The sequence below is a fragment of the Rhopilema esculentum genome, chromosome 19 (genome assembly GCF_057945365.1).
Source record: "Rhopilema esculentum isolate cy_ngs chromosome 19, ASM5794536v1, whole genome shotgun sequence".
Taxonomy (NCBI): Eukaryota; Metazoa; Cnidaria; class Scyphozoa; order Rhizostomeae; family Rhizostomatidae; genus Rhopilema; species Rhopilema esculentum.
The window spans coordinates 5,414,889-5,439,868 of record NC_142833.1 but is presented as its reverse complement, the minus strand read 5'-3'; the positions used below and the strand labels follow the sequence as shown (position 1 = coordinate 5,439,868).

Here is a 24,980-nt window from a genome sequence, read left to right as displayed (position 1 = left end):
TTCACCAACTTTCTCAAAATAATCTGAACCCGGGGGGGGGGGTTTACTCCCATTATGGCCTGACAGGGCCAACGCTAAAATTTTAGAAAATTACCCTCAAATGGTAGTACTTTTTGACAAAATCTCTCAAACGGTAGCATAAAAACCGATATTATTTCCTTGGTAGCATCCATTTCATCCACTTCTGGTCCTTTTTTGACAAATTTCTTCATAATTGATTGTTGTTGATAAATCTTGTTCATTGTCTATAACAAATCGCAAGCAAAACTGAGCAGTTCAGCTATTATCTAAATTGGGCCATTTGGTAAGACCCTCAAACGGACTGGACTCCCTGTCAGGCCTTAAATGGGAGTACCCCCACCCCCGGGAATCTAAAAACCATCCAATTTCAAAAAGGGGTTCTTTGATGTTCGAAACTCCCTTTTTAAGTGCAGGCTCAACCTATTTAGCATAAACAGAGATTTCTATCAAATTGAAAATGTTGACGTTTATATCATGTTATTTGACGTAATCTTTCTTTCTATGAAAACGGGCGTTGTCAAGATTCCGTTAATTGGGTGCGCCCACTAACTTTTTAACTGAGTTCAACTACAAATAAGAATTTTTTTTTGAAAAATAATGATTTCGGCGACTACCTGTAGCCACAAAAACCTTATATGAGAGCTTTACAATATTGAAAACAAGAACATAACTTTAACAGTGAGTATTGTCTATTAAATCTCTCAAAAATTGGTTCAATATCTAGAGACTATCTACATTGTTATGTCCTTTAACTGTTTCCTTTAGGTTTTTTATGCTCGAAAACATAGTTCAACCTAACCACCTTTTACAATCTTTTTTAAAAGCTTGGCTGAATACGCTGGAATATGTAGAACAATACTACTGTTATCTAGTTTGATGGGTGTGGTCATGAAAATTTTCAAATGGCAACACCCCAAAATTTTGAATATGAGCAGAAATAATTAGTTAAAATAAACCCTGCCTTTTAGATGCTTGGCGAGCCAAACTTCAAGTTGAAATTTGCTAGGCTTGAGAAGGATCAAATCTTCTTTTTATGCAGTGAGACGAATAGTATAAGATAGTATCCTGGAAATTATTTTAAAGTTAAAGGCTATACATTCGTTTATAAGAACCAGTAAATATAATTTTAGGCTGTCTGTTCTTAATTATTTAGAAAATCAGAGGCTGAATTGTTCTTAATTTGTTTTTAAATCATAAGGGTGTAAACAGTGCAACAGCCTAGCTATTGCACCCTAGGGAGGTTTTCAGGCCTCGATTGTCAACAAAGTGAATAGCCTCGAAAAGCTTCCGTAAATGGCCAAAATTCCTCGTTTTTAAATTAAGCATTGTTTAAAATTACATTTAACATTATCTCAGCCTCAGCTTTTTTAAATTTTTTCTTGAATTTTGATAAATTTTGAGGCTCGTCTTCTAAAAAAATTTTCTCATAAAAAAGTTGCCCGAAAAATCATTAAAAAGTAGAAAGGGCTACTTTTTGGCATTTTCAAAGAGGCTCAGCCCCTTTGAGCCCCCAGCTCTTCAAGTGAAATTACTTTCACGTTTCTCTTTTTTGACTGGTGTTTTATACTACATTGGGTATCAATGATTTACTTTTTAATGATGTATACTTATTTAACACCATTTTCTCAACTATGCAGCTTAAATAGTAGTGTAGCGCAGAATTAAGGGTCTCTTCAAAAACAAATAGCTTGAAGTTGAGAAAAAGGAAAAATTTAGCTTTCAGTTCAAACGAAGTCTGTTTTCAGGCCAAACGAGATTCAAAAAGGCGATAAAAAGTTACTCTTGGAAGGTGTGGCATGTTTACAATATGAAATGCTGCCATCATTGGTACAGGGGAGCGAGGGTTGTGGTTGCGCTTTCTTGCTTGTCGTAGGGCCTTGAATGTGCAGTTTGGTAACAAGATCTTGAAGTATTTTTGATCAATTTTCTTCGGTAGCAAAATGGCAAACGAAGCATGGTAAGTATTTGAATGTTTTTAGTGCAGGTTGTTCGAGGATATGATAGAGGCATCTCTGGCATTCTTTGGTATCGCGATGCAAATTTGCTGCATCATCACGACATCATCTACTTTTGGCATAATGCCTTAGTAATGGCTGGGGATTTTGATCTCGTAGGTTTAATTTGGCAAGGTCATGTAGCAAAGAAAATCAATTATTTGATTAAACTGGGAAAGTAAACTGGTAGTGTTGGAAAATGGTGTAGTTTATTCATTTTTTCAGGTACCTAAAAATTTTTGGAAGATTCAAGCTATTTGCTCCCCCCAGAGATATTGATCAAACTTATTCATCAATATCGTAAACCCGTCTTCTAAATGTAGTTTTTAAGGGGGTTTTAGATGTCATTTCAAGGGCGTCATTTCAAACGCCATTCATCCCAAGGCCGTTGTGGCTCCTGAAAAAGAGCCAGGAAAAAATGACCATAAAGAGGCCTGCTCATTTCTATGACATCTCCAATCACAAACCACATGTCGCCAAAGATGGTACGTAGCTGCAAACCTTGCACCCGAGAAAAATTAAAAAGATGCCAGTCTTTATTATCTAGGATCATTGGCTATGTTTGTTGGGGGTGTATCCCCTTTTCTTTAACCCTAGTCTCTTTAAGGTTGCAAAATTGTGGATGGCATCTTTGTGCACTGCGAGCGGAGCAAGCAGAAAATTTTCTGGCCACACCCTTTAAATTAGCATTAAATACATTTGAGAATGTTTTTTGCAGTCGTTTACCAAGTTTGACAATATATAGGCATACTTTGCTGTGTTTCATTAAAAATCTGTTCTTAAATTGGAATTCCTTGCTTTAAGAGGCCCCCTAGACTTTGAGGCCCTGGGGCAGTTTGCCCCTCCTTGTCCCACTCTTGGCAGCCCTGTTCATATTCCATGCATCTCTTCCACAGAGGTCTGTTTGTCCTAGGCTTTTACAAATGCACTTGAAAGGGGCCCAATGGAAAATTTCCCTTTGTCCTGCCTAGCCACAGTGCCCCTGATTTGTCTGTTAGTTAGTGTTAGGTTTCAACTTTGTGCTATTCAGTTTTGGAAAGACCTATAATTCTGTGCTACATTACTATTTAAGCTTCATAGTTGAGAGAAATTGTGTTGAATAAGTATACACCATTAAAAAGTAAATCATCAAGCCTTGTCTAAATGTAGACATGGAAAATAGACCTTGAGATTGTATGATATGCTTCTATTTGGAGAATGGCATCACAATAAAATTACCCAGTCAACCCACCCTTGTAGCAACAACTTAAATTACAAAAAGCTACAACTTTGTAATTCTTGCACTGGATGTCAGGTACCCTGGTTTTGGAGGGTTTTTGTTTCTGAGTTGCCAATGGAGTTGTTGTGTTAAATGTTTCACCCACAAATGACTATGTTTATTTTTACATTGTTATGACTGGCTGTGGTAGCTGGATGTGGATGACATCATCTTATTTTCAACTGTTGCATTTATGATATTTTTTCTTGGCATCAATCAATTCATTTGTAGTGTAAATTGTCTTTATTTGCTGTTATTTAGCAGCCCTTTTTTCATAATATCATCTAAGGTTTTACATATTAAATATTTTTGTAAATAAAATATTAGATTTACATATTGCATCTATTAATATACCAACCCATATGTTTCATTTTCCATTTTCCATTTCTGAAATTTTTTGGTGCTCTGATTAGTCTCCTAGGCTACATTATTAGCCATCTACTTGTCATTAGCAGTCTCTAAGGAGTTGTATGCCTGCTTTTCTATCTTAAAAACCTGTTTTATGATCTGATTCTGTTACCAAGTCTGTAGCCCAAAATAAAAAATATATATCAGATAAAAATCATGCACATTCATTGTTTCATTGTTATAGTTCATTATTTTTGCATCTCAAACAAAAATTACACAAATTAATTACCAGTTCAACCATCCATTAAGGGTCAACGAACACCATAGCCACATAATATAAGAAAAAAATGAAATTTAAATTGCTGTTTACATGTCTGCCATAAAGTGCTTGATGCTGTATAGACAAAACTGTACACGCTGTTTGGCATATAGAACGGAACAGTTCTAAGTTGCCACATAAGAAAAATGTAGTAAGCCTGTTCATAGATGTTGCTGTTGATACAAAGATGTTGAACTGGTCTTATAGAGTACTGAAGTGTGACATCATCAGAAATCTTTTCTTATAATTTCTTAAATTTGACCACAAAATATGAAAGAACAGCATAAAATACCTCTCAATGTGCAAGATCAGTTCAAAATTGGGCAGATATGGCCAATGAAAGATTCCTAGTTTGCAAACAGATTACTGTTATACTTGCCTGGTTCATAAAGTTCATGAAGTTGGGGTAAGTGCCTGTGCTCATGTGGCCATATCTCAGCCAATTCTTAATGCCTTTGACAGATTTTGCATGTTCAGAGGTATTTCACGATACTCTTTCAGGTTCTTGCATCAAAAATTAAAAAATTCTTCAAAAATAGAAACAGCGACTATATGATAGATTTTATGATGTCATCACTTCAGTACTCTATTGTTAAGGGTAAAAGGAAGGGTTTGCCTTCCAGTTTTACAGAAGATGGTGTTTTTGTGGTGTATTTTGCAAAACATGCTCAGTAACTTGGAGCCCCTAGATTTTTAAAGTTATTTATTTTGTTTTCTTGTGCTGCAAATGCTGGCCTAGTGGCCCCTCCAACATCAAGGTCCATTTCACTTTTGTTTGTACACAAATGTCACACCCACTGCATTTTCTCAGTTTTTCTTGGCGTCTTGCAGTGTTTTTTTTATTCAATATAATATTGTTAAAATTTTGTTCCAAGCAGAAGATGAACATAAAACATTCCTCACAAAATGAATTCCCTTATTAATTGTGAGATTTATAGAGGAGGGGTTGGATGGCAACTCAGAACTGTTAGAGGATAAAAAACTCAGTTATATGTTGCATTGGAATTGTAGTGAAAAGCCAATCAAACATGAAATTGAGAAATTGCATGTTGCTTGTTCCACCACTCAATGAGCCAAACTTCTGCAAATATCTCTTGTCAATAATTTTCAGAAGAAAATGACTATCTAGTCAGTAAAGAAAAACATTGTATTTTTAGTGCTGATATCGCTGTTATTGGCTTGGCTGTCATGGTAAGTTTGTATTGTTCATCACTTTTGATTTCAAAGTTTTTTTCTTCATAAATTTATGACTTTGTGCTTTACATAAAAGGGGATAGATTAACATAAACTAATTTTATTTCTGCAATAGCTAGGTTGTTCATAAGTTATTCATTGTAATGTCAGTTTTTCATATGAAATATCAGTAATTTATGTTGTGTATGTGGTTTTTTAAACAGTTGAACCTGATTTTAATCTCTATTGCAGGGTCAAAATTTGATACTCAATATGAATGACCATGGCTTTGTGGTGAGTTACTTTGGAAATTTTCGCAAAAGAACTAATTTAAACGGTCACTTTTTTCATAAAATTTGTTGTTTGTTAAGTTGTTTTGTGAAGTTAAAATATTCTTTTTAAAGAGAGAGTGCAGGAGGGAGGGAAGGAGAGAATAACAGGGGCTAAATATCTTGCGTTTGTTTGGCGATTGTGGTGCTAACCAGACTCACTGAAAGGGGGGACAAGGGGACAATTCCCTCGTAGCGCGTAAGCAAAGAGGAGCTCACTGGCAATTAGACCCTATTTGTAATATGACTCTTACTTGCATGGTTATTTTAAGGAAACATGTCATGTGTCTACTGGGAAAGTCTAACCATGTTTCACGAAAATAAATCAAAGGTAAATTAGCTAGGTCTATGCATTTTAGAGTAATATCAAAGCTCTTGGCCTCCTCCTTTGCCTGATGTGGCTCTAATTGGTCAAAGGTTTACCCCATGAGCACCAAAGTTATTCATGTGTTGTTCCGTGTGAATAATCTGCGAGCTCAAGGTTCGACAGACTAGCTTGGCAAATGGAATGAAAATTAATGCCCTTATCAAGATCTATGTGCACTGCATCAATAAACATTAAATAAAGTTGAACAGCGGGTAGCTTTTGCACCTTAATTGATTTCGAACTTATATTCCAGATACTTATCAAAATTCTTTCATGATATATATTGCACTTCCTGTCAATGGAATTTGTTTTGTAATTTTTCTCAAGTGCTCTGGATGACCCGAACCCAAAACCAGTTTTTCCTTTAACTCAATTTTGAGTCACCTTGCTATGAAAATCAGCTCCTCACAGCCCTTCTTTTTTCTTAGCGTAAACCTTGTATAATTTCTTTTGCGATTTCGAAAAGTTTTTCTATTTCACATCGAACATTTTTGCATTGTGGGTTTCTTAAATGGAAACCCCAACTCCAAATTTGATTTTTGCCAGCACAAAACACTAAATTTTAGAACTTTTGAGCACTGACCTCATAAAGTGTCATGTCATAAAACGATTTGTGAAAACTTCAAGCAGAAAATTTGATTTGCTTACAAGCAGCAGATCAAGGAAAGGAGATGCATCCTACCTGACCAACTTTTTGTTGCAAAGAAAAAAGTCTTTATCTAGTAAATACTATGTATATCAAAAAAATCATTTCTCTTTTTTATAAATTGTGAAAGCTGTGACCGCTGGAAGCTGTGAAAGGGTATCTAGGGGGATTTAATCTCAAACGAACTTGAATATAAAAGTAATGAATGTTGAATATAGAAGTAGTGAATGGGAGGCAGCGCTAGACTCGTTGCTGCTTTCCATACGAAGTACTTTCAGGGCATTGGACATTTGCTTCTTTGCAGCTCCGCTGTGAAAATCAGTAAAAATATAATGAATAAAATCATTATTTTTGGATATTATCGTGTGCATATCTAGCTATACAGGTTAGAAAAATTATAACTGAGACACAAGATAATGTTACTAAAAGCGAACAAGCTATTAAAGAAATTCAAAAACTTTTTGAAAATTCAGACACAGAATGCCAGTAACCTTTTTGCGCGAAGGTGAAAATTTAATATCAAAAAGTAGCGCCAAAAGTGCTCTTTTAGCCTATGTATTATATGTACTTTTGTACTTCGAAAATGAGGCTTATCTAATTTTGCAGACAGTAAGGCATGCCTTTGCACGAGCCTACGAATGCTGTTTTTGGGGACTTGCTGTTTTGAAATTATTATTGCCGATTGGAAACTTGCAGAAAATAGAGAAATAAGACGTGCAATACAATTATAAAGGGTTTTTTGTACCACAATCATGCCCAAAAGCATGCTTTAGAGTGGAAAGTTGTAAGAAATTTGTTGAAAATGCTCGCTACAGCCTGTCCAAAACAGTGAAAGTAACCGGCGAGTGCAAACTATTGCCTTTTGTTCAAGCGCTTTTCACATAAAACGCCCCCCCCCCAAATGATTGCAAAACTAACTCTGGAACGCTCAACCCTCTTTCTGCTTTCCAGTTTCTTTTACCTGTCTTTTTTCAAAAATGAAATCAACAATCTTGATCTCCCTTTCTTCCTAATCTCTCCCTCTGTTACCTTGTTAGGGCTCAGCTAAAGGCCTTTTCCTTGATATAATTGACAAAAAACGTTATCATATTTACTGTATATCAAAGTATTGAACGGAGACAACGCCCCGACCCCGGATATTTATTTCATTTCGATGGTACTTGTGATCCAATCGAAATTGTACTTAATCTTTTTTCACATAGGTATGTGCATTCAACAGAACTGTGAGAAAGGTGCACGATTTCTTGGCAAATGAGGCGAAAGGTAAGATCTTCATTGGTATTTTTCGTTTTTCTGTATGTACGGACCATTCCAAATTTAAAATGTAGCAAGTAGATATTTTATTCACAGTTTCTAATGGATCTTTTTATATTGTGGTGTAGTTGGAAAAGTTCTTATCTTTGTTTAAGCGTAGATCTGTAAGCTAATGTACGCAGGCTCCTGAGTTTTCTGTTTATTTGTTTCGTTGCTTATCGTATATGCGTCAGAAAAGAAGCCTTTGGGTGTTTTTGGCGCTGTACCTTTTATCCAGATAATGTAGTTTTAGTCTCGTTTGTTGAAAGTTTCTTTGGGCAAATTCTTTCATATTTGTATGGTTGAGTAGTTTTGAAACCTATACAATCCTGAATGGATGCTTTTGAGCTTTTGCAACCATTTCCCCCAGTAGCGGCACCGGTACTGCAAAGTTGAAGGGTGATGGTCGTCAACCACGAGGTCACGCTCTTTACACGTCATATCAGTGCTTTATACCAGGCGTATTTTCCTTAGGCAAATCCTAAAAGATAGACCTGTCCCGACCTAATGCATTTTTGACAAACGTAGTGGGTGGGTGTAGGGGATAATTACCCTCCCCCAGTCAAGTGCCTGGTGCTGTTTTTGCCTTATCCACTGCCTTCCTTAGCCTCACCATTGATTTGCCCAATGCTGAAATACATACGATCGAACTCTATGCCGTGGAAGAGCGGTTGATGTTGGACTTTGTATTAATGTCACCCAGCTTTTAAGGCATTTGGTCGACAGCTGGGCCAAGGGTTGTGTCAAGGGTTGTGTCACGGGTTGTGCCAAGGGTTGTGCCAAGGGTTGTGCCAAGGGTTGTGCCAATGGTTATGCCAATGGTTATGCCAAGGGTTGTTTAAAAGTACAGTTGTACTTCATTATCTCTCATGTCTTTTCAAGCTCCAGTCATATCTCTCTGCAGCGAAAACTGCTAACGTTTCTCTGTATTGACTCTTAACTCGTCAATTGTTGAGCAGGCACAAAGATTGTTGGCGCCCACTCATTAGAGGAAATGGTACCGATGCTGAAAAAACCCCGCAGAGTGATGATGCTTGTCAAGGCCGGATCTGCAGTAGACGCTTTCATTGACAAACTTGTAGGTTTTTTGACTTTCGAAAAGTCTGTTTCTCTTTTTCCATATATTAACTTCTCATGGAATACAATGTAAAAATACCCTTGAAGTGACGTAAATAAATAAAAAGATCATGCAGGGGAGTGGGCTATTTAGGACCCTGAGCGCAAATGCAAGTAGGTCATCTGATAAAGCTGATTTCCTTTTGGTTTCCTTAAGTTGCTTCTTCCACAAGACATTTGCAATATATATGTACAAATGTACGGTTTGTTTCAGGAAAAAAAATTGTTTTAAATCTATAACCATTCAACCACGGTTTCATTAACACTTTCAACGCTCACTTTAAAATCCGTTTACTTTATCATTCAATTATCGATAAGCTTGAATATTTTTACGTAGGTACCCTTGCTCTCTCCTGGTGACATAATAATTGATGGTGGAAACTCTGAGTACCGCGATTCAAATGTGAGTATAAGCGACTTGTTTAAAATGGCATTATGTAATTTGGGGCAGAGTAGACCTGTGTCTAGAACATCCAGTTCTTGCGAATTCCTACCCCTAATCTTGCGAAAGCAGTCTCTTGTAGTTTTTTGCAAAATGCCTGTACCTGTAGACCTCCTGTTCAGGTTATTGAATATTTTGAAATATCTTTATGGTATTATAAACAACTAATGGATAAAACCAGTATTAGAGGCCAATTCTACCACAAAAAAACACAGATTTACAATCAAGGGTGAATTAAGGAAGGTGGAGTTGAGTTCTTTTTTACCCAATGAACTCTTCCTAACTACTAATAAACTTATATCCAACTTATATAGCTGATAAATTTTTTATCAGTTGGTCGGTAAATCGTTAGCTGGACGGTCCACTCGTCTTACTCTAGATAAAATATCCACAAACCTGTCTTTTCACTATTTTCAAATCTTTGTTTCACTGTTGCATTTAATTCTCCTCGAACCTCTCCTACGTCACCCCACCCCTTCAGGCTGAAAGGTCAAGGCACGTAACTTTTTCACTTTTCAGCATCAGGCATGAATCTGAAATCGTGCCTCAAACTTTTCGTACGAATGTAGGAACACTGATTTCTTTTAACCGCGCTCTCTTGCTGAGTATTTCTTCCATCTAGTTGCGCACTTTGAAGCTTTTTCAAATCAAATATTCAATTGCTCGTAAACTATTTGATACGAACAAACAGTTTTTAGAACAGATTATAAATTCGAGTTTTTCCCAGAGCTTCTCGTGTTTCTCGAAAATTCTTTCTTGATTCATAGTTCTTCTGTATCTTATCCTTCTCTATTAATCATTTCATTTCCTTCAGAATGAATTGATTGCTATTTTTTTCACTTAAGCGCCGCATGAAAGCTTTGAAAGAAAAGGGATTGCTGTTCGTTGGAAGTGGCGTAAGTGGTGGCGAAGATGGCGCACGATATGGTCCGTCATTGATGCCTGGTGGTGCTCCGGAGGCCTGGTACCGCTGATAAGCTTTTAAACTTGTCCTCTTTTGGGTGTTTATTTATACATCAATTTAGGCCTTATTTGTGTGCTCGTTTGATACTGTAATATTAGGTCGCTAGTAAAAAGTTTTTTAAAGATCAAATTTGTTTGCGTTTGGATAAAAAGTCTTTAATTTAAGTATTCATCCGCGTTTTAGTGGTGTCTAACTCAAAAATCTGACTTTCAATCGCCCAATTTTTTGCGGATGCTTTATCGCCAAATCCACTTGCTCCGTTTCTAAAGCTACCCTCTTCGAACCGGCCTTGAGAAAAGGTTCTTTCTAATATTGGGTGGGCGTATCGAAAAGGTTATGGATGAGTTTAGTAAGATGTATATTGTACATTTATTGCCAGAAATCATTGTAGATTAACGAGGCACGTAGTTCTCAATGAAGCGATTGGTGTTTGGTATAAGGAAATCTATGGTATATTTGTGCATTTGCTTGCTATAAGACGTTATTTTCTTCTAATTTCACAGGCCTCATATCAAAGGCATTTTCCAGTCGATATCCGCAAAAGCTGATAATGAGCCGTGTTGTGACTGGGTATGTTTCATTATTGCGTTGTGTTTTCTTGTTCATCTGTACATTGTTACGAGATCCATTTATCGCCAGTTTAGCGTCATCCACGAAAACAGTTTACAGTATTCCGCTATGTGAATATTCCTTTCTAACATGACATCATTTTAACGCTTCCTTGAAAATAGATTGGCCTAGGAACGTCTAGCTTCGTGATCACAACATGTGAGCTCTTTTAAATGAAGCATAAGGAAAGAGTATCTGCTAAGCATCTTGAATAAACAAACAATAATTTCAATCATTGAAAGATTGTGACTTTACTGAAAGCAAGCTGAATAATGCAAAAGTAAGCAAACTACAAAACTAACTGATTTTTGTAAGATACAGAAAAGAACGGGCTTATTGCAAAGCCTTTCTAGGGATTGGAATTATTTCGAATACAATGATCGGGAATATATTTTCGTATAGAGGTTAACTGTGAACAATGCTTGCTGCATGACAGAAAAATTTATGCCAAAATTGGTGAAGACAATTTGACCATAATCGAATGGCAATGATTTGCCATTATCTACAAAAAGGGAATTAAATGGACACTAAAATTGTTCAGGCACCTTAGCAGACTTCTAAAGGGGGCGCAATGTGATCAACTAACTATTTTGTCGTGTCAGTTTTCTTGCCGACCTGATATCCAAGCAGAGTTTCCTGCAATTTCAGACATAGTGTTAACCCTTTCGTCAAATTGTGGATTATATTTTGCTTCCGTTGTTTCATCTCTTGCTTTGTTTCCTGTCAGGTTGGAGAAGAAGGAGCCGGCCATTTTGTCAAGATGGTTCACAATGGAATTGAATATGGGGATATGCAGGTATCTTTAGCTAAGTTCGAAAAAGCAGTCCCATCTCTATTATAGTTTTTGCCATGGCTGGGCTTGTCCACTGTCAGTGGATCTATTTAGGAGTTTTGGCCCATTCATGACCGTTCTACTGAGCCTGTTAAAAAATATCCAAATTTTGCTTAAAATTGGATTTCTTCTTGGAAATGTAGTATACAATTTTTATCGTAAACCACCACAATGTCTTAATTAAACTTGCATTTGATTTTGTTCCGCCCTTTCTTCTTACTGGCTTCTTTGATTAATTTTGCTGAGAAATAGGTTCCCTATAGGTTTGCAATACTACACACCTGCTGTGAGCTGTGAATCAAATTTATGTTCGAAGATCGGGTCTAAATTGTCCCGATCACATTTTAGTTTCAAAACATATGTTAACAGTGTTTATGCTATGTTATTATAATAAAATTAATTTATCCCACAATATATCTGCGTAGCTTTAGCCTGATGAAACGAAAACTTGTCCACGACTTTACTTTTTGTCGTCTGTGGGCGCTCGATATGGGAAGCAATCATCTAACGTACGTGGTTGTTATGCACAAGGTAGAGGCCAAAAAGCAGCGTTTGACTGCATCTTCTCAGTTTGTATAAGTCTGTGTTCATTGCAAGTTGAATTGTAAATACGTAATTTGTTTCGTTTAGGAAATAGCACTCCCTTTGATACATGCATTCTTATCTGACAGTTGATTTGTGAAGCATACCATTTGATGAAGAACACACTTGGCATGACTCCTCCAGAGATGAGCAAGGTAAATTTTTTTAGAATTTAAGAAAGTGGGACTATTAAAAAATTTTAAGCACTAAATTTTATTGAATAGATTAATACTTTGTTATGATTTCCAAAAAGCTTGCCTAATTACCAAATGAAAAAACGTGACTTTCATTTCCAGGGTTTTTTTGTTTTCTACAACCTTTTTTCTACAACCAAGACTTGTTTTGATTTACCTGGCAACCAAGGATAACTGGACGAGAAATGAAAACATAAAGACACATTCAATGAAGTGTAATCTTTCTGGGCCCAGACGGAACATTTTAACTTTGAAAAGTCTAATCACTTAGTTAATCGTGAAGAGTATAGTTAATGGGAAGAAAACACGTGTTGAACCGCTCACCCAACTCATTCTTGATAGTGCTAGTCTTTTCTGCAGTCATCGATATCCCTAGCAACCCACGTAAAGTCACCATTCTGTTCTTGTCCAGTTATTAACCTTCCCCAAAGAAACAATGAAGGCAGAAGTGAGTTTGACAGTGGCACTTGAGCCTTATTTCATTGGCCTTTCTTGCGCTAACTGACCTTGTTATCGCCATGTTTTATTGGCTCTGTAATTTTTATTGAAACCTTCTTTACCATAAAAATCTTTACAAAACGAGATTTTGTTTGTCCTAAGCGTTCGCTGGCTGCCCAACAACTTCTGAATTACCTAACTGCTTAAAAGATCAAAGCATAAAAGATGCATGGCCCCTTGTAAGCCAGCATCGGTGAATGGGCTATCATGCTAAATAATAGAGTTGTCAAGTGATGACGTCACAAAAATATATTTTCAGAATTTTCGAAATTTTTTCCAATAACCTGAAAGAGCATCATGAAATACCTATAAATCTGCAAAATTAGTTAAAGGTATTACGAATGGCTGAGATATGACCAGATGAGCACATGCTCTGGCCCCATCAAACCTCTGTCATTTGGTCCCGTTTAATAACTTTATGAACTGAGCCAAAATAACAGTAATCCGTTAACAAACTTCAAGTCTTCTATTGACTATAGCTCACCCGATTTTTGACAAATTTAACTGATTCTGCATATACGAGAGTATTTTATGGTGTTCTTTCATGTTATGTGGTCAAAATTCGAAAATTCTAAAAAATAGTTTTTTTGTGACGTCACACTTGAGAACTCTATTTAAAATGAAATGAAATGCGATAGGGTATTCTAAAGGTTTGAATATCACGATTTGCTGCTCCTACTGATGCCCTACAGTATGAATCCAACAGCCTTCACTATTTGCCATCCAATATTACAACATTAATATTTAATATAAATATTTCAACTCTTTTTAGCTGGTTTATTTGAAGAGTAATGCAATATGGATGAATTTAACATTTTAGTAAACATTTTCATTAGGTTTTTGAAGAGTGGAACAAGGGTGAGCTGGATTCATTTCTTATTGAAATTACCAAGGACATTTTAGCATTCAAAGATGATAGTGGGGAATATCTGGTCGAGAAGATAAGGGATTCTGCTGGGCAGGTATAACTCATGCATGTAATTTTATTGGTTTTTATTGTGTAAATAGTAATTTGTTATTTATTGTATATAAAGTTCTGTATTAATGATAATGCAATTTTTATGTATTGTTCGTAAGAACATATGTAATTGTGAAAGAGAATGCAATGCTTTGAGGTACTGTTACTTTTAGAAAAGTGTAATCGATATTTTCTATCAATTTTAAAATAAAAGATAAATTGTTGCCTCTAAAGTTCTCAATGCTGGAAACAAAGCGGATGAAAGACAAGGCTAGATTTGTGCATTGCCCACCGAAGTGCCTTGTGAATAACAAATTTTATTTTCAAATATTCAATCATCTTTCAAAATATGAATGTGTGCCCGTGTCAATCTTCAACATGAAGAGCAAAGTCGTCTACTTTGCGAAAGAGCCAGATCATGAAGATGTCCCTCTGCATGCGATCGATTGGTCCCAAGGCTAATAGGTCTAGGTGTTTCTTTACCAAGTTTTGTCAAGCTCTGTCCTTGTTTACAAGAGGAAGCTGATCACTTTTCAACTTCGTTTACAGAAAGGAACTGGAAAATGGACTGCGATTTCTGCTTTGGAATATGGAATGCCAGTCACGTTGATTGGTATGTTTTTATGCTTCTTGATACCTAGGCCGGGCAAGCACTCTTATATTCAGTGCTTCTTACATTGCATCTGCTCGAGAGTAAAGACCATTACAGTCGGACCTAGGCAAGTTCTGCTGAAAACTGAAAACATTGCAACATAGTCAATTTTTACCCGTCGCACTTGCGATAAATATATAGATGTCTTCTAATGAATGAAGTATTCATCCTCTATACAATAAAAGAGCATACGGAAAATATATGAAGTACATTGCGCATGCTCTTTTACTCCAAAAACGGGGGGGGGGGGATCTATTTCATGTTTGACAGAAGATTTGTAAGCACTTGTTTGGTTACGTACTATGGTCATGTTTCCACTAAACCGGATAACAATTAATGCTGATTAAAATTTATCGAATTCAGCTTTGTGTTTCTCCTGCAAAGGCGAAAAGCAGATAAGATCAAGACGAGCCTCAAAGCTCAATGCACTCAAAACGTAAAATCCAGATGAACTCAGTGCACTTGTAAGCTTTATCTATCTCAATCGAAATATCAAAATGCGATAATACTATAATATTCATAGAGTTATCTATATCAAAGTTATTCATATCAAAAGAAGCAGCCCCTTACTCGTTTTCTTCGGGTTTCACGGTTTGTTATGTAAAACATGACGGCAGTAAGTTACAGCTCGGAGTTTTTTGCGATCGCCAATCCTCAGATTTTCATATTGTTTTATTTTTTTCTTCAGGGGAATCGGTATTTGCAAGATGTTTGTCTGCATTGAAGGACGAAAGGGTGAATGCTAGCAGCCAGTTGGAAGGACCCTCTTCTTCGAAGTACACTGGTGATAAGACCGAATTCATCGAGCATATTCGTAAGGTGCAGTGCTTCATATGCATTTAAGTAGTACAAACTATCCCTATGCAGACAATCTTGATTTTTATGTCTTTCTATATAAAAGGCCATGATGGAATTCTATTGTTTTTTAGCTAGTTTCAGTCCATGAGGTGGGGCAAACCAGCAAACAATTCATGTTAGATAGAGGCTGCTCTTCCACTTTTTGGTCGTGAAACTTCTTTAGAACAAAGAAATACACTTTGGAATGAAAATCTGAAATTCGTTGATAAATAACGGACCCTGTATGGGCTGAATACTAAGTTTAGTTTGCATATCGTGTAGCATCTCTCCCATTCCAGGAATGACGGTTAGATAATGAAATTACAAGCAGGAGGTTGATACTACTGCTATGAGATGGATTTAAGAGTTTTCAAAGCGAAGATCTTAGAAGCAGATTCTTTCACAGAGGACCCCCGTGTAGTATGACGTTGATTTCGAAATCTTTACATTGCGATACATTTTTATAATGGTTTATTTCTCGCTTCAGGCTTTGTATGCCTCGAAGATCGTATCGTATGCGCAAGGATTCATGCTGATGCGCGAAGCTGCTAAAGAATTCAAATGGCATCTGAATTATGGAAGCATTGCGCTTATGTGGCGAGGAGGATGCATCATCAGGAGGTATGTCTTAATACCTTAGATGTTTTTAAGTGCAATGCAAGACAGTTACGTATTGGTATGATAGAGAGTAAAAAAGAAGATATGTGGCTGGTGTAGATACAGTGTTACAATACTTGTGTTTTCTTAAGGCATCAAAAGGGTATACATACACTGTTTGCAGAATTTTTTCTGTGAACAATTTTTTACGGTACAGAACTTAGAAATGGCTTTGAAAACAGCAAACATTTTACAATATATTGGCTAAAAGCTTTTTCGTCTGACACTCCTTAGAGCATAAAACGTCAGAAAAAAGGTCCGAAAGAACATGATGAAAAATATATACCCAGTTGTAGGTCGAAATAGGCCAATCAGAAAAACGCAAGCACGTGACCGGCATTGTTGTCCAATCAGTGCTGTTTACCTATAGAAAATAACCACTGGAGTCCAAAAGAGAGAAAACGAACGCCTTCTGAATATATATATTCTGGACCAAAACTTTCACACAGGGAATATAATGTAACGAGTTAATGTTAAAAAAACCAGGAGGTACCCAATGATAGCACTTTGTGTAAAAAGTAAGGCAGAAAGAAGTGAAGTAATAATTAAGTTTCAATCTCCTAAAATTTTCTTTTGATTCATGCAGAAAGTTTTCAAAGCCGATAAAATTATATCAAAACTATTTATTCGTGTAATAAATCTTTGCCTATGTAGTTTTTTCTGACAGGAAGAAAACAACATTCTTAAATCCTGGATTTGATTAGTAATAATCCCAGTGTCCGATAGTAAGACTCCCTCGAAAAACTCGCTCTGTGGAAGCAAAGCATATTCAATGCTCTGTGGAAGCAATCAATATTTGATCAATCAATTCTTTTGGATATTTTTCTTGTTTTTATTACTGTCAGTATCGTACTTTATTTCTTAAATCTAGTTTTGATTTGATTTTTCAAATTCTTTCATCATTTGTTAATCCAAAAAAATTTCTGGACCTTTATTGTCTATTTGTTTTCGTATTTGATACAAAAATTTCTATCAATCCTATAATTTTTTTCCAATTAAATGGTTTTTAGGTAAATGATCCAAATAATTTGGGGCAATTTCGCTCTAAGAGTAAAAACTACCTTCTTCGATTTTTAAGGGAGCTAAAACTATGTTTTACAGAATTGAATTTAACTTAATTCATAAGAATTATACAAATTGTGCGTATTGTTATACGTTATAAAATATCTATATATTGTATAATTTTGTGTGATAGGTTTTAATCTAAAAGTGATTTTTAACAGTCGTTTCTTGGGCAATATCAAAGATGCATTTGTGAAGAGCCCGGATTTGAAAAACCTGCTACTGGACGATTTTTTCAAGAAGGAAATTGCAAAGTGTCAGGTATGACGTCAAACGGTTAAAATTTATATAGTGGAAGCGTCCAATCGCTGTCCATATTTTTATTCTCTATGAAGGACTGCGCTTTCTTTTTTCCAACCGCTAGTTTTAGTTTTGTAAGTTACTTTAATGGCTTTAGTTTTCAAACCCTTAGTCCCTGGAGTGTCAAGCTTTACAGATAAACTTCCTTTGCTGTAATTATCTAATGACCTTGCATACACTTGCAGGATTCTTGGAGAAAGGTCGTTGCCGCTGGTGCAACCCTTGGTGTGCCAACTCCGGCATTTAGCACTGCCCTTGCCTTCTACGACGGTTACAGGTATTTTTTGCATTTTCATTTAGATAGGCTAGTCTAAAGTCCCCAATAGTCTTTAGAAATAAATCGGTGACGAATAAAGATCGAAATGAATGGAGGGGTAAAGGGAAGCTCGGATCTTAATCTGTATTATTCAGTAAATAAAAATTCTGTTCACAACGTCACCCATATTACAGAGTTACAAATTTGGCTATTCAAAATTCGCAAAATATCAATCCATGATACTTTCTCATCCGTTGTTTGCTGACGGCAGCATCTGTATCTTTTAGGTCTATGTCTTAAAAATTGCAAACTGTTTCGTGTTTTTAGCAGCACATTGTAAGCTAAAGAAAGCAATTTTCATTTCTACAATTTTTGGAAATATTTCTATTGTTATATCGAAAGTAGCAGTTACCCATTTGGAATATGTTAGCTGAGCCAAGAATTCAATTATATTTGCAGGTCAGCAATGCTTCCAGCCAACCTTATTCAGGTATCATCTCTACTTTTTATTTACATCTCATATTATGTTTTAGTTTTATAACATAACCTTTTTTTAATTTGTAAGGAGGGATGTCGTTGAAAGATTGTTTAGGTTGTTAGGATTAAAAGACTTTTGAAGAAATTCTCGAGCTTATCAAATTGTCAATTTCTTAGTTATGCGTTTTGACTACCAGAGACTGCAGTTTCACCCCTAACTTGCTGAATACCAATGTCTTGGCTCAACCACCATCATCGCCATAAGAACTAATGTCAATCCAAAATATGATTTGTTGCAAAGTCGCATTGGAGTATGATCAGAAGGAAAAAATCCATTCCCTAAAAGTTTAATTGTTCCAATCCAGGCAAAAAACTTTTATCTCTATTTTAATTCAGATTAATACATTTTTGACAACTAGTCAATGCATAGATTAATACATTTTTGACAACTAGTCAATATATTTGCTTTAACGTAAGAGAATTTAAAGGTTTGGAAAATATTTGACAAAATATTTTAACAAATTCCTTCAGAGAATCAACAGCAGGCTCCAAGAATCACTAGCCTACCAATTTGATATATTTGTTGATTTTACCTTCGATTGCGTGCACCAGGCTTGTCATAGGAGACTAAAGCTCTCCATTAGATATCACATTTTATAGAATAAATGCTTTCAGAAAGTCACAGACAGAAACTTATATTTCCAAGCATGACAATAGTTGTTCATGTTTTATAATCCATAATTCTACAACTAAAGAGTGGCAAAATATTGATGTAATGAAAGCTTAACGAAAGTTTTTGACCAAAGTTTCCGATTAGGGCATATTCACTTAGCTGGGTATTTGCAATTCGATATTTTTATGTTTCAGGCTCAGAGAGACTATTTTGGAGCTCACACCTACGAGTTACTGTCTGAACCAGGCAAGTTCCACCACACCAATTGGACAGGTCATGGTGGAAACGTCTCATCAACGACATATCAGGCATGACTAGGTGACGGCTACTCGCTACGCACATCAAAGTTGTGACTGAGAACAACATTGCATTTTGCACTTCAATAACACAGAGGCCACTTCCTTTTATGCTAACTGCACATCAAATCTTGACACGATATTACAGTCCTGTCATAAAAAAAGCTTTTTAAATTAATTTTGTATTTGGGCTGATAAAGAAATAATTCCAATGATATTATTTGCAAGGTATTTTTTTAAGCATTTCTTTCATACCTTGTGAATATTTATGAATGAAAGCAGTTCTTCTCAAACACTTATCGACAAAATTCATCAACTGGAAACAAGTCAACGAAATATAAATATACAAATTCGAAGTACATTAATTTCGTCATCTCAGGGATTTTCTAGAAATATATCGACCAATCAGGAATGCTATTATTATCGATTTAAAAGTTTATGAAAATAACTGCCAAGCAGTACACGGTTTGGTGTATAGAAAGGATATTTACAAGATTAATAATTGAGTTTTACGCTTAATGCGGTCATCAGGCAACCGTTCTGAAGGGTAATTAAAAGTTTTACATGCGTTTGAATCAGATTAAATGCATGAATTCAAGAAAGGGTTTTCTTGCTTCTTTATTCGTTACGATGTCTCGCTTCTTTGTTGTGATGTTTCAAATTCTGCCGATATCATTTCTGTAGCCTTGCTGTAAAGAAAGATAGCAGGCTGTAAAGAGCATTTCATTATCAGATGAACGATATTTGGTATCTACATTTGGGCATACAGTGAATTAATTTGAGTGGGATTATTTATTTACAAAAAGTTGATATTTTATGCAAAATCAAAAGGTTCAGTTTGCTCAAGTAGCCTCGAGGGTTGAAAATCATTGAAAATGACATTGCCGTGAACGTAAAAGTGAGGGGGCTTCAGTGCAATATGTGGTCCAGGGGTGCCGTTCTAAAAAGTAAGAAAGGACGGTTGCGCTTACAACTTCAAGAGATCATACCCATGGCCTCACCCTTACTACACTTGCAATTGTGTTGGAGATTCGCCACACAAAAAAGGGTTGCCGACACAGAATTCGTCCAGTCCCAAGCGGGATTCAGCCAAATATGAACTTGCTTGTTAGGGGTTAAGCCCCCAATTTTGACACGGAGGCTGAGCCCCCCTCTTAGGCCCACTGATATGGGATGTTTTCCAAAATTTAGTGTTAAGAAAATTAACCAAAAATTTGCTGATACACTGATTTCTGAATCCCATTTACCCTTTCACCCCTACTAACCTCACTGAATAATCTTTTTGTGTTATGCAAATTATTTATTGTTGATTGGTCAAAGTGGACAATCTAATACAAAGAATTGTGGGTAATATTTATATCGTGTCCAGCTCCCAACGGCCTCCCTCGAACCTTTGGCAAGTTTTGTAAGAAACCAAGCTTTGGTCAGAGGAAAAGTAAGCAGATTGCCCACAACAAAAGTAAAATCAAGATGAGTAGAAGTTCATCTGGCTACAAAGTTTTTGTTGGGCGTATTCCCAACGATGCAAGAACAAGAGACCTGGAAAATTTCTTCAAAGATCATGGTTTTTCAAAGTGCATTCGAGACATCAACTTGAAAAACGGGTTTGCCTTTGTTGTAAGTGTTATGCTTACAAAGCTTATACTGGAGCTTTTTTTTCCTCATTCACTTTTATTAAAATCCGTTGCAAAATTGAAGATGCGACCAAATGCATTTGCTATAAGAGCTGAACAAAGCTGAATAAACATAAACATTGATGGGCCTAAGACTTTGCATTGTCGTTCTCATTTTGTTTCACATTAGGTCAGCAAAGTGATATAAAGCAGTTTTTCAATATTCTGGTTAATGCTAATGTTTAACAGCTATTATGATACTTTTCCTGTAAGTTTTAGACACTTTCTTGTCTTTAATTGGGCTACTCACAATCTGCGCCCCAGAGCAAGAAAAATGCTTCCAAAACAGCTATTGGGAAGTGCCATCATTATCAGAGAAGCTTAAAAGCCTCAAAAGTGGATATAATTGTTGATTTGTCATGTTTCCCCTTGTTAAAATGAATGATCAAGAAAGTTTGTTTGAATATTTTCAGGAATTTGATGACTATAGAGATGCAGATGATGCAGTGTATGAATTAAATCACAAAGAGCTCCTTGGAACCAGAATTGCACTTGAACATGCCAGACCAAACAAAGAAAAATATGATAGAAGAGACAGGTTTGATAGATATGGTGGAGGAGGAGGAGGAGGAAGAGGTGGAGGCTTCAGATTTAGAGATAAGTAAGTATCAGCTAATGGATAGAGATTCACCAATTTGCTGCCCACTTAGTGCAGATTTTTTTATTCATTTTCTAAAACTATTTCCAACAAAGTTAAAAGACACCCTGTTGACCATTTTAAATATCTATTTTGGTAGCTGTAAAGGATTGGGATACCAGTCAAAGAACAAGGAATGAAGATCATCTTCATGTAGATATACAGGATTTAAGTGTAAACCTGGGTGCCTTCCATGTACTTAGGCCCAAAGATCTTCGGCGTACACCCAGGTTTTTTTGGCGTTCGGCTTCATGAAGATTAACAGGATTTAAGTGTAAAGAGTTTCTAAAATGTGCTACTAGCAAAAATTTATCCCCTACAGCTTGAATTAAGACAATTCCAGTCTTTTGCATTTCACATATTTTTCTGGTTTTTCAAAAACTTTGCATTTTTAACAGGAAAATGTCATCAGAATTTAAAGAAACTTTGTTACCTATAGCCTTTTTCCAATGCTTTTGCAAACTTACACATTTTATTATTTGTGAAGGTACGGATCACCATATAATACTGACTACAGAGTGATCGTAGAGAATTTGTCTACAAGAGCTGGTTGGCAGGTAATATATTTTTGTATCTTCACCCCTGAAATGTTTAAATCATTGTGGTAAAATGGTAATTATATATCTGAGCAATCTGGAAAAAATTGATCATGTGTTGCCTCTTACCTTTTCTGCCATCTTGAGTTGACACCTTCATGACCATACTAGCAACATGTATATTTCTTTTTGAAGACAAATGAAAAGTCAACATTAGTGGTGACATGCCTACATTATTCCCCACAAGTGTTTCTGCCTAGATGTGACAGGAAGAAATGTTGACATATTCCCATTTAATTTCATTTTTATAATCGATCAATTCTTGACATATACCATTTAACAATTCTGCACACTAGAAGAAAGCTTATTTTATCACTCAAAACAAACTTCTTAAATTATTCCCAAAATCTGATCAATCCTGAGACCACTTTATGAATTTCAAGGAAGTGCACAAAGAATTTTACAGGAGGATTGAGGCTCATGCCTTCTGTGAAACATGCCCAACTTTGTTTAATTACCCTTGCAAGATATATATATGTTCTTTGCCTATAAAAGACTCAAAACAGTCTTAACTGAATGGGACACTATTTGCAAATTATTTTTTAATTTTTTCTGGTAAGTACAGCATATTAATAAGCAGTCTCTTTTAGCATTTCTTGTATCAAAGAAAGTGAGTTATAGTTAAAATCCAGCAACAGGGTATTTGTTAGTAGCATAGTATTTATTCATCCTAACTTTACTGCTGCATGTTTCACCACATTTTTCATTAGTACTCTTTCCTATTTAGTACATGGTATGGTTTTGAAATGGGCAAAAAAGATTTATTGGTAATAAACTGGGCTAACCTAATGGAAATTTGGTCCATGGAGTTTAAGACTTAGATGAAGATGCTTTTGGTGGCATTCAAGGTCACATCATTGTGGATCACTTGGGTTGATAGGCTATACTTGGATTGGAAAACTATTTCTTATCCCGATTTTTGTGGATTAGATGAGCTCACCAGTGAATTCTATTTTCCTTTGTGGAAAATATGGTTGGCTAGCATAAGATTGCATACTGGTGCCCCCTGGTTGCATACTGGTGCCCCCTGGTAATGGTTTAGTGGTCCAAAGCTTATTTAAGCTCCTAATGGCCAATGCAATGGTTATTGGTTTTGGTAGACTGTTTGGTAATTAAGAACTGGTTGCTAGGCCTAAAAGGTGAGTTTATTTGCAGAAGCTGTCTATGGGCAGATATCAGAAGCATGCAGAATTTAGTGTTCAAGAGCCACCTTGCAAGATTTATTTTTTGGGATTTTTGTAACAGAGATTTAAAATGTAAAATTGTACCTACCCAGAAGCCAAATATGCTCACCCCTTGATTTGAGATATATTGTCTTCTAATTAAGTTGTTAAATTCTTTCAAAAAATATGTTTTTTCAATCCTTAGATAAGAACAAATTTAATCCACTGTATTCCAAATTAATCAAGTTTTTAATTTTTTAAAAGTTCTTTACAAAATACAGGAAAAGATTTGTGTGAAAATGAACAAAAACTAAGACTTTTTCACTACAATCACATTTTATGATCCTGGTTTTGCTTAATTTCTTTTTTTTCATGTAGGACCTAAAAGACTATTTTAGACAACATGGGGAAGTAACCTTTACAAAATGTCACAGAGAAAAAGTTGGAGAAGGGTATTTATCCATTTGTTTTCTTGTAGCTTTTTACTTTATATAACACCATGTTAAGTTTCTGATGACTTGGCTTATCATATTGAAGAAATTGAATTTTGTTGGGGCAATCTTGTTTTGAACAAAAGTTGGCAAAAGTCAGTACTTGGTTTATCTGCTTTGAAATCTATCTATGAATGCAAGTGAACTTATGCTCAAGAAATTTTTCAAACTTCTTGCTCAATAGTGCATCTATGTTTCAAAACCTTGCTTGTTATGTCTTAGGGTTGTTGAGTTTGCAAGATACAGTGATGTGAAAGAATCTATACGGAAACTGGATGGAACAGAACTTATGGGAAAACGTATTAGACTCATTGATGTAAGTGTTTCAATAATTTCTTTTTACATATCAGAATAAGCTAGCTAGGCAGACAGAACCGTGAAGTGCAGTTGCTGCTCCCAACATTAAGATAATGAAAACAACGCAATTGTCATCAAAAAGGCAAGTAGATATAAGTATAAGACAGCCTCAATTTATATTGTCAACCATTTTTATATATATGTGTTTAATGAACCAGAATATGGACAGTCCAGAATTCTTTCGTTTCTTTGAAAGCACCAAACACTCAATCTTTAAGTTATGCTACTGCTGTTTTGCCATATCATAATTGTTATCGTAAACTCAAGTGATTATTTTGATTGTTAACTAACCATACATTTTCCATTGTTAATCTTATAGGACACACCAAAAGATATGCGCAAAGGACGCTCTGCCTCCAGATCTCGATCAAGGTCAAGATCCCCAAGGAGAAGATCCTATGAACGATCCAGATCAAGGTCGCCAAGAAGGCGCTCATATGAAAGATCTCGTTCTCGCTCAAAATCCCCAGATCTACAGAAGGAGGACTAAAAATCTGGATCATCTTCAAAGAAGAAATATACTCATGGACATGAAATCTTTTAGATAAATAGTGAAACTTTTTAAAGATTTTTTGATTTGCCTAAGAGTTTTGTCTAAGAGATATTGGCAACATCTGTCAACAAAATAAATCCTCATGTAAATCATTATGTGCTTTTATTTCATTCACTTTCCACTTTTCTTGTAATAAGAAGACTTACAGTAGTTGTTTCAAATGTAAATCTGCATTTTCTTTTCTTGTTTCTCTGTTTTAACACGTCTCTTTGAAAATATGAGATTTGGTTTTGAAATATAAAACCTGTCAATGACCTTTCATTAAATTCCATTGTATTATTTATGTATGTGAAGAAAAATACAAGATCAAACTAAAGTGACAGCATTCAAGCAGGAACTCGACTGTGTTGATCAAGC

At 35.7% G+C, this 24,980-nt stretch overlaps 2 protein-coding genes across 2 annotated transcripts; both read left to right on the top strand.

The window, feature by feature from the left end:
* The first annotated feature begins 1,852 nt into the window (after positions 1-1,852).
* Positions 1,853-19,384, top strand: LOC135688116 (6-phosphogluconate dehydrogenase, decarboxylating). The gene is made up of 18 exons (XM_065204827.2): positions 1,853-1,978; positions 5,098-5,131; positions 5,366-5,407; positions 7,658-7,718; positions 8,708-8,826; positions 9,202-9,267; positions 10,152-10,270; positions 10,774-10,840; positions 11,607-11,675; positions 12,383-12,448; positions 13,822-13,947; positions 14,493-14,556; positions 15,284-15,414; positions 15,920-16,053; positions 17,313-17,412; positions 17,637-17,728; positions 18,167-18,197; positions 19,052-19,384. The coding sequence occupies exons 1-18, from the start codon at positions 1,962-1,964 to the stop codon at positions 19,169-19,171; spliced, it is 1,458 nt and encodes a 485-aa protein (XP_065060899.2). The 5' UTR covers positions 1,853-1,961; the 3' UTR covers positions 19,172-19,384.
* A 1,129-nt stretch (positions 19,385-20,513) lies between these two features.
* Positions 20,514-24,801, top strand: LOC135688128 (serine/arginine-rich splicing factor 4). Its single transcript, XM_065204841.2, has 6 exons — positions 20,514-20,770; positions 21,240-21,427; positions 21,951-22,020; positions 23,601-23,674; positions 23,936-24,029; positions 24,390-24,801. Exons 1-6 carry the CDS (start codon positions 20,624-20,626, stop codon positions 24,558-24,560), a joined length of 744 nt encoding a protein of 247 aa, XP_065060913.1. The 5' UTR covers positions 20,514-20,623; the 3' UTR covers positions 24,561-24,801.
* The last annotated feature ends 179 nt before the right edge of the window (positions 24,802-24,980 follow it).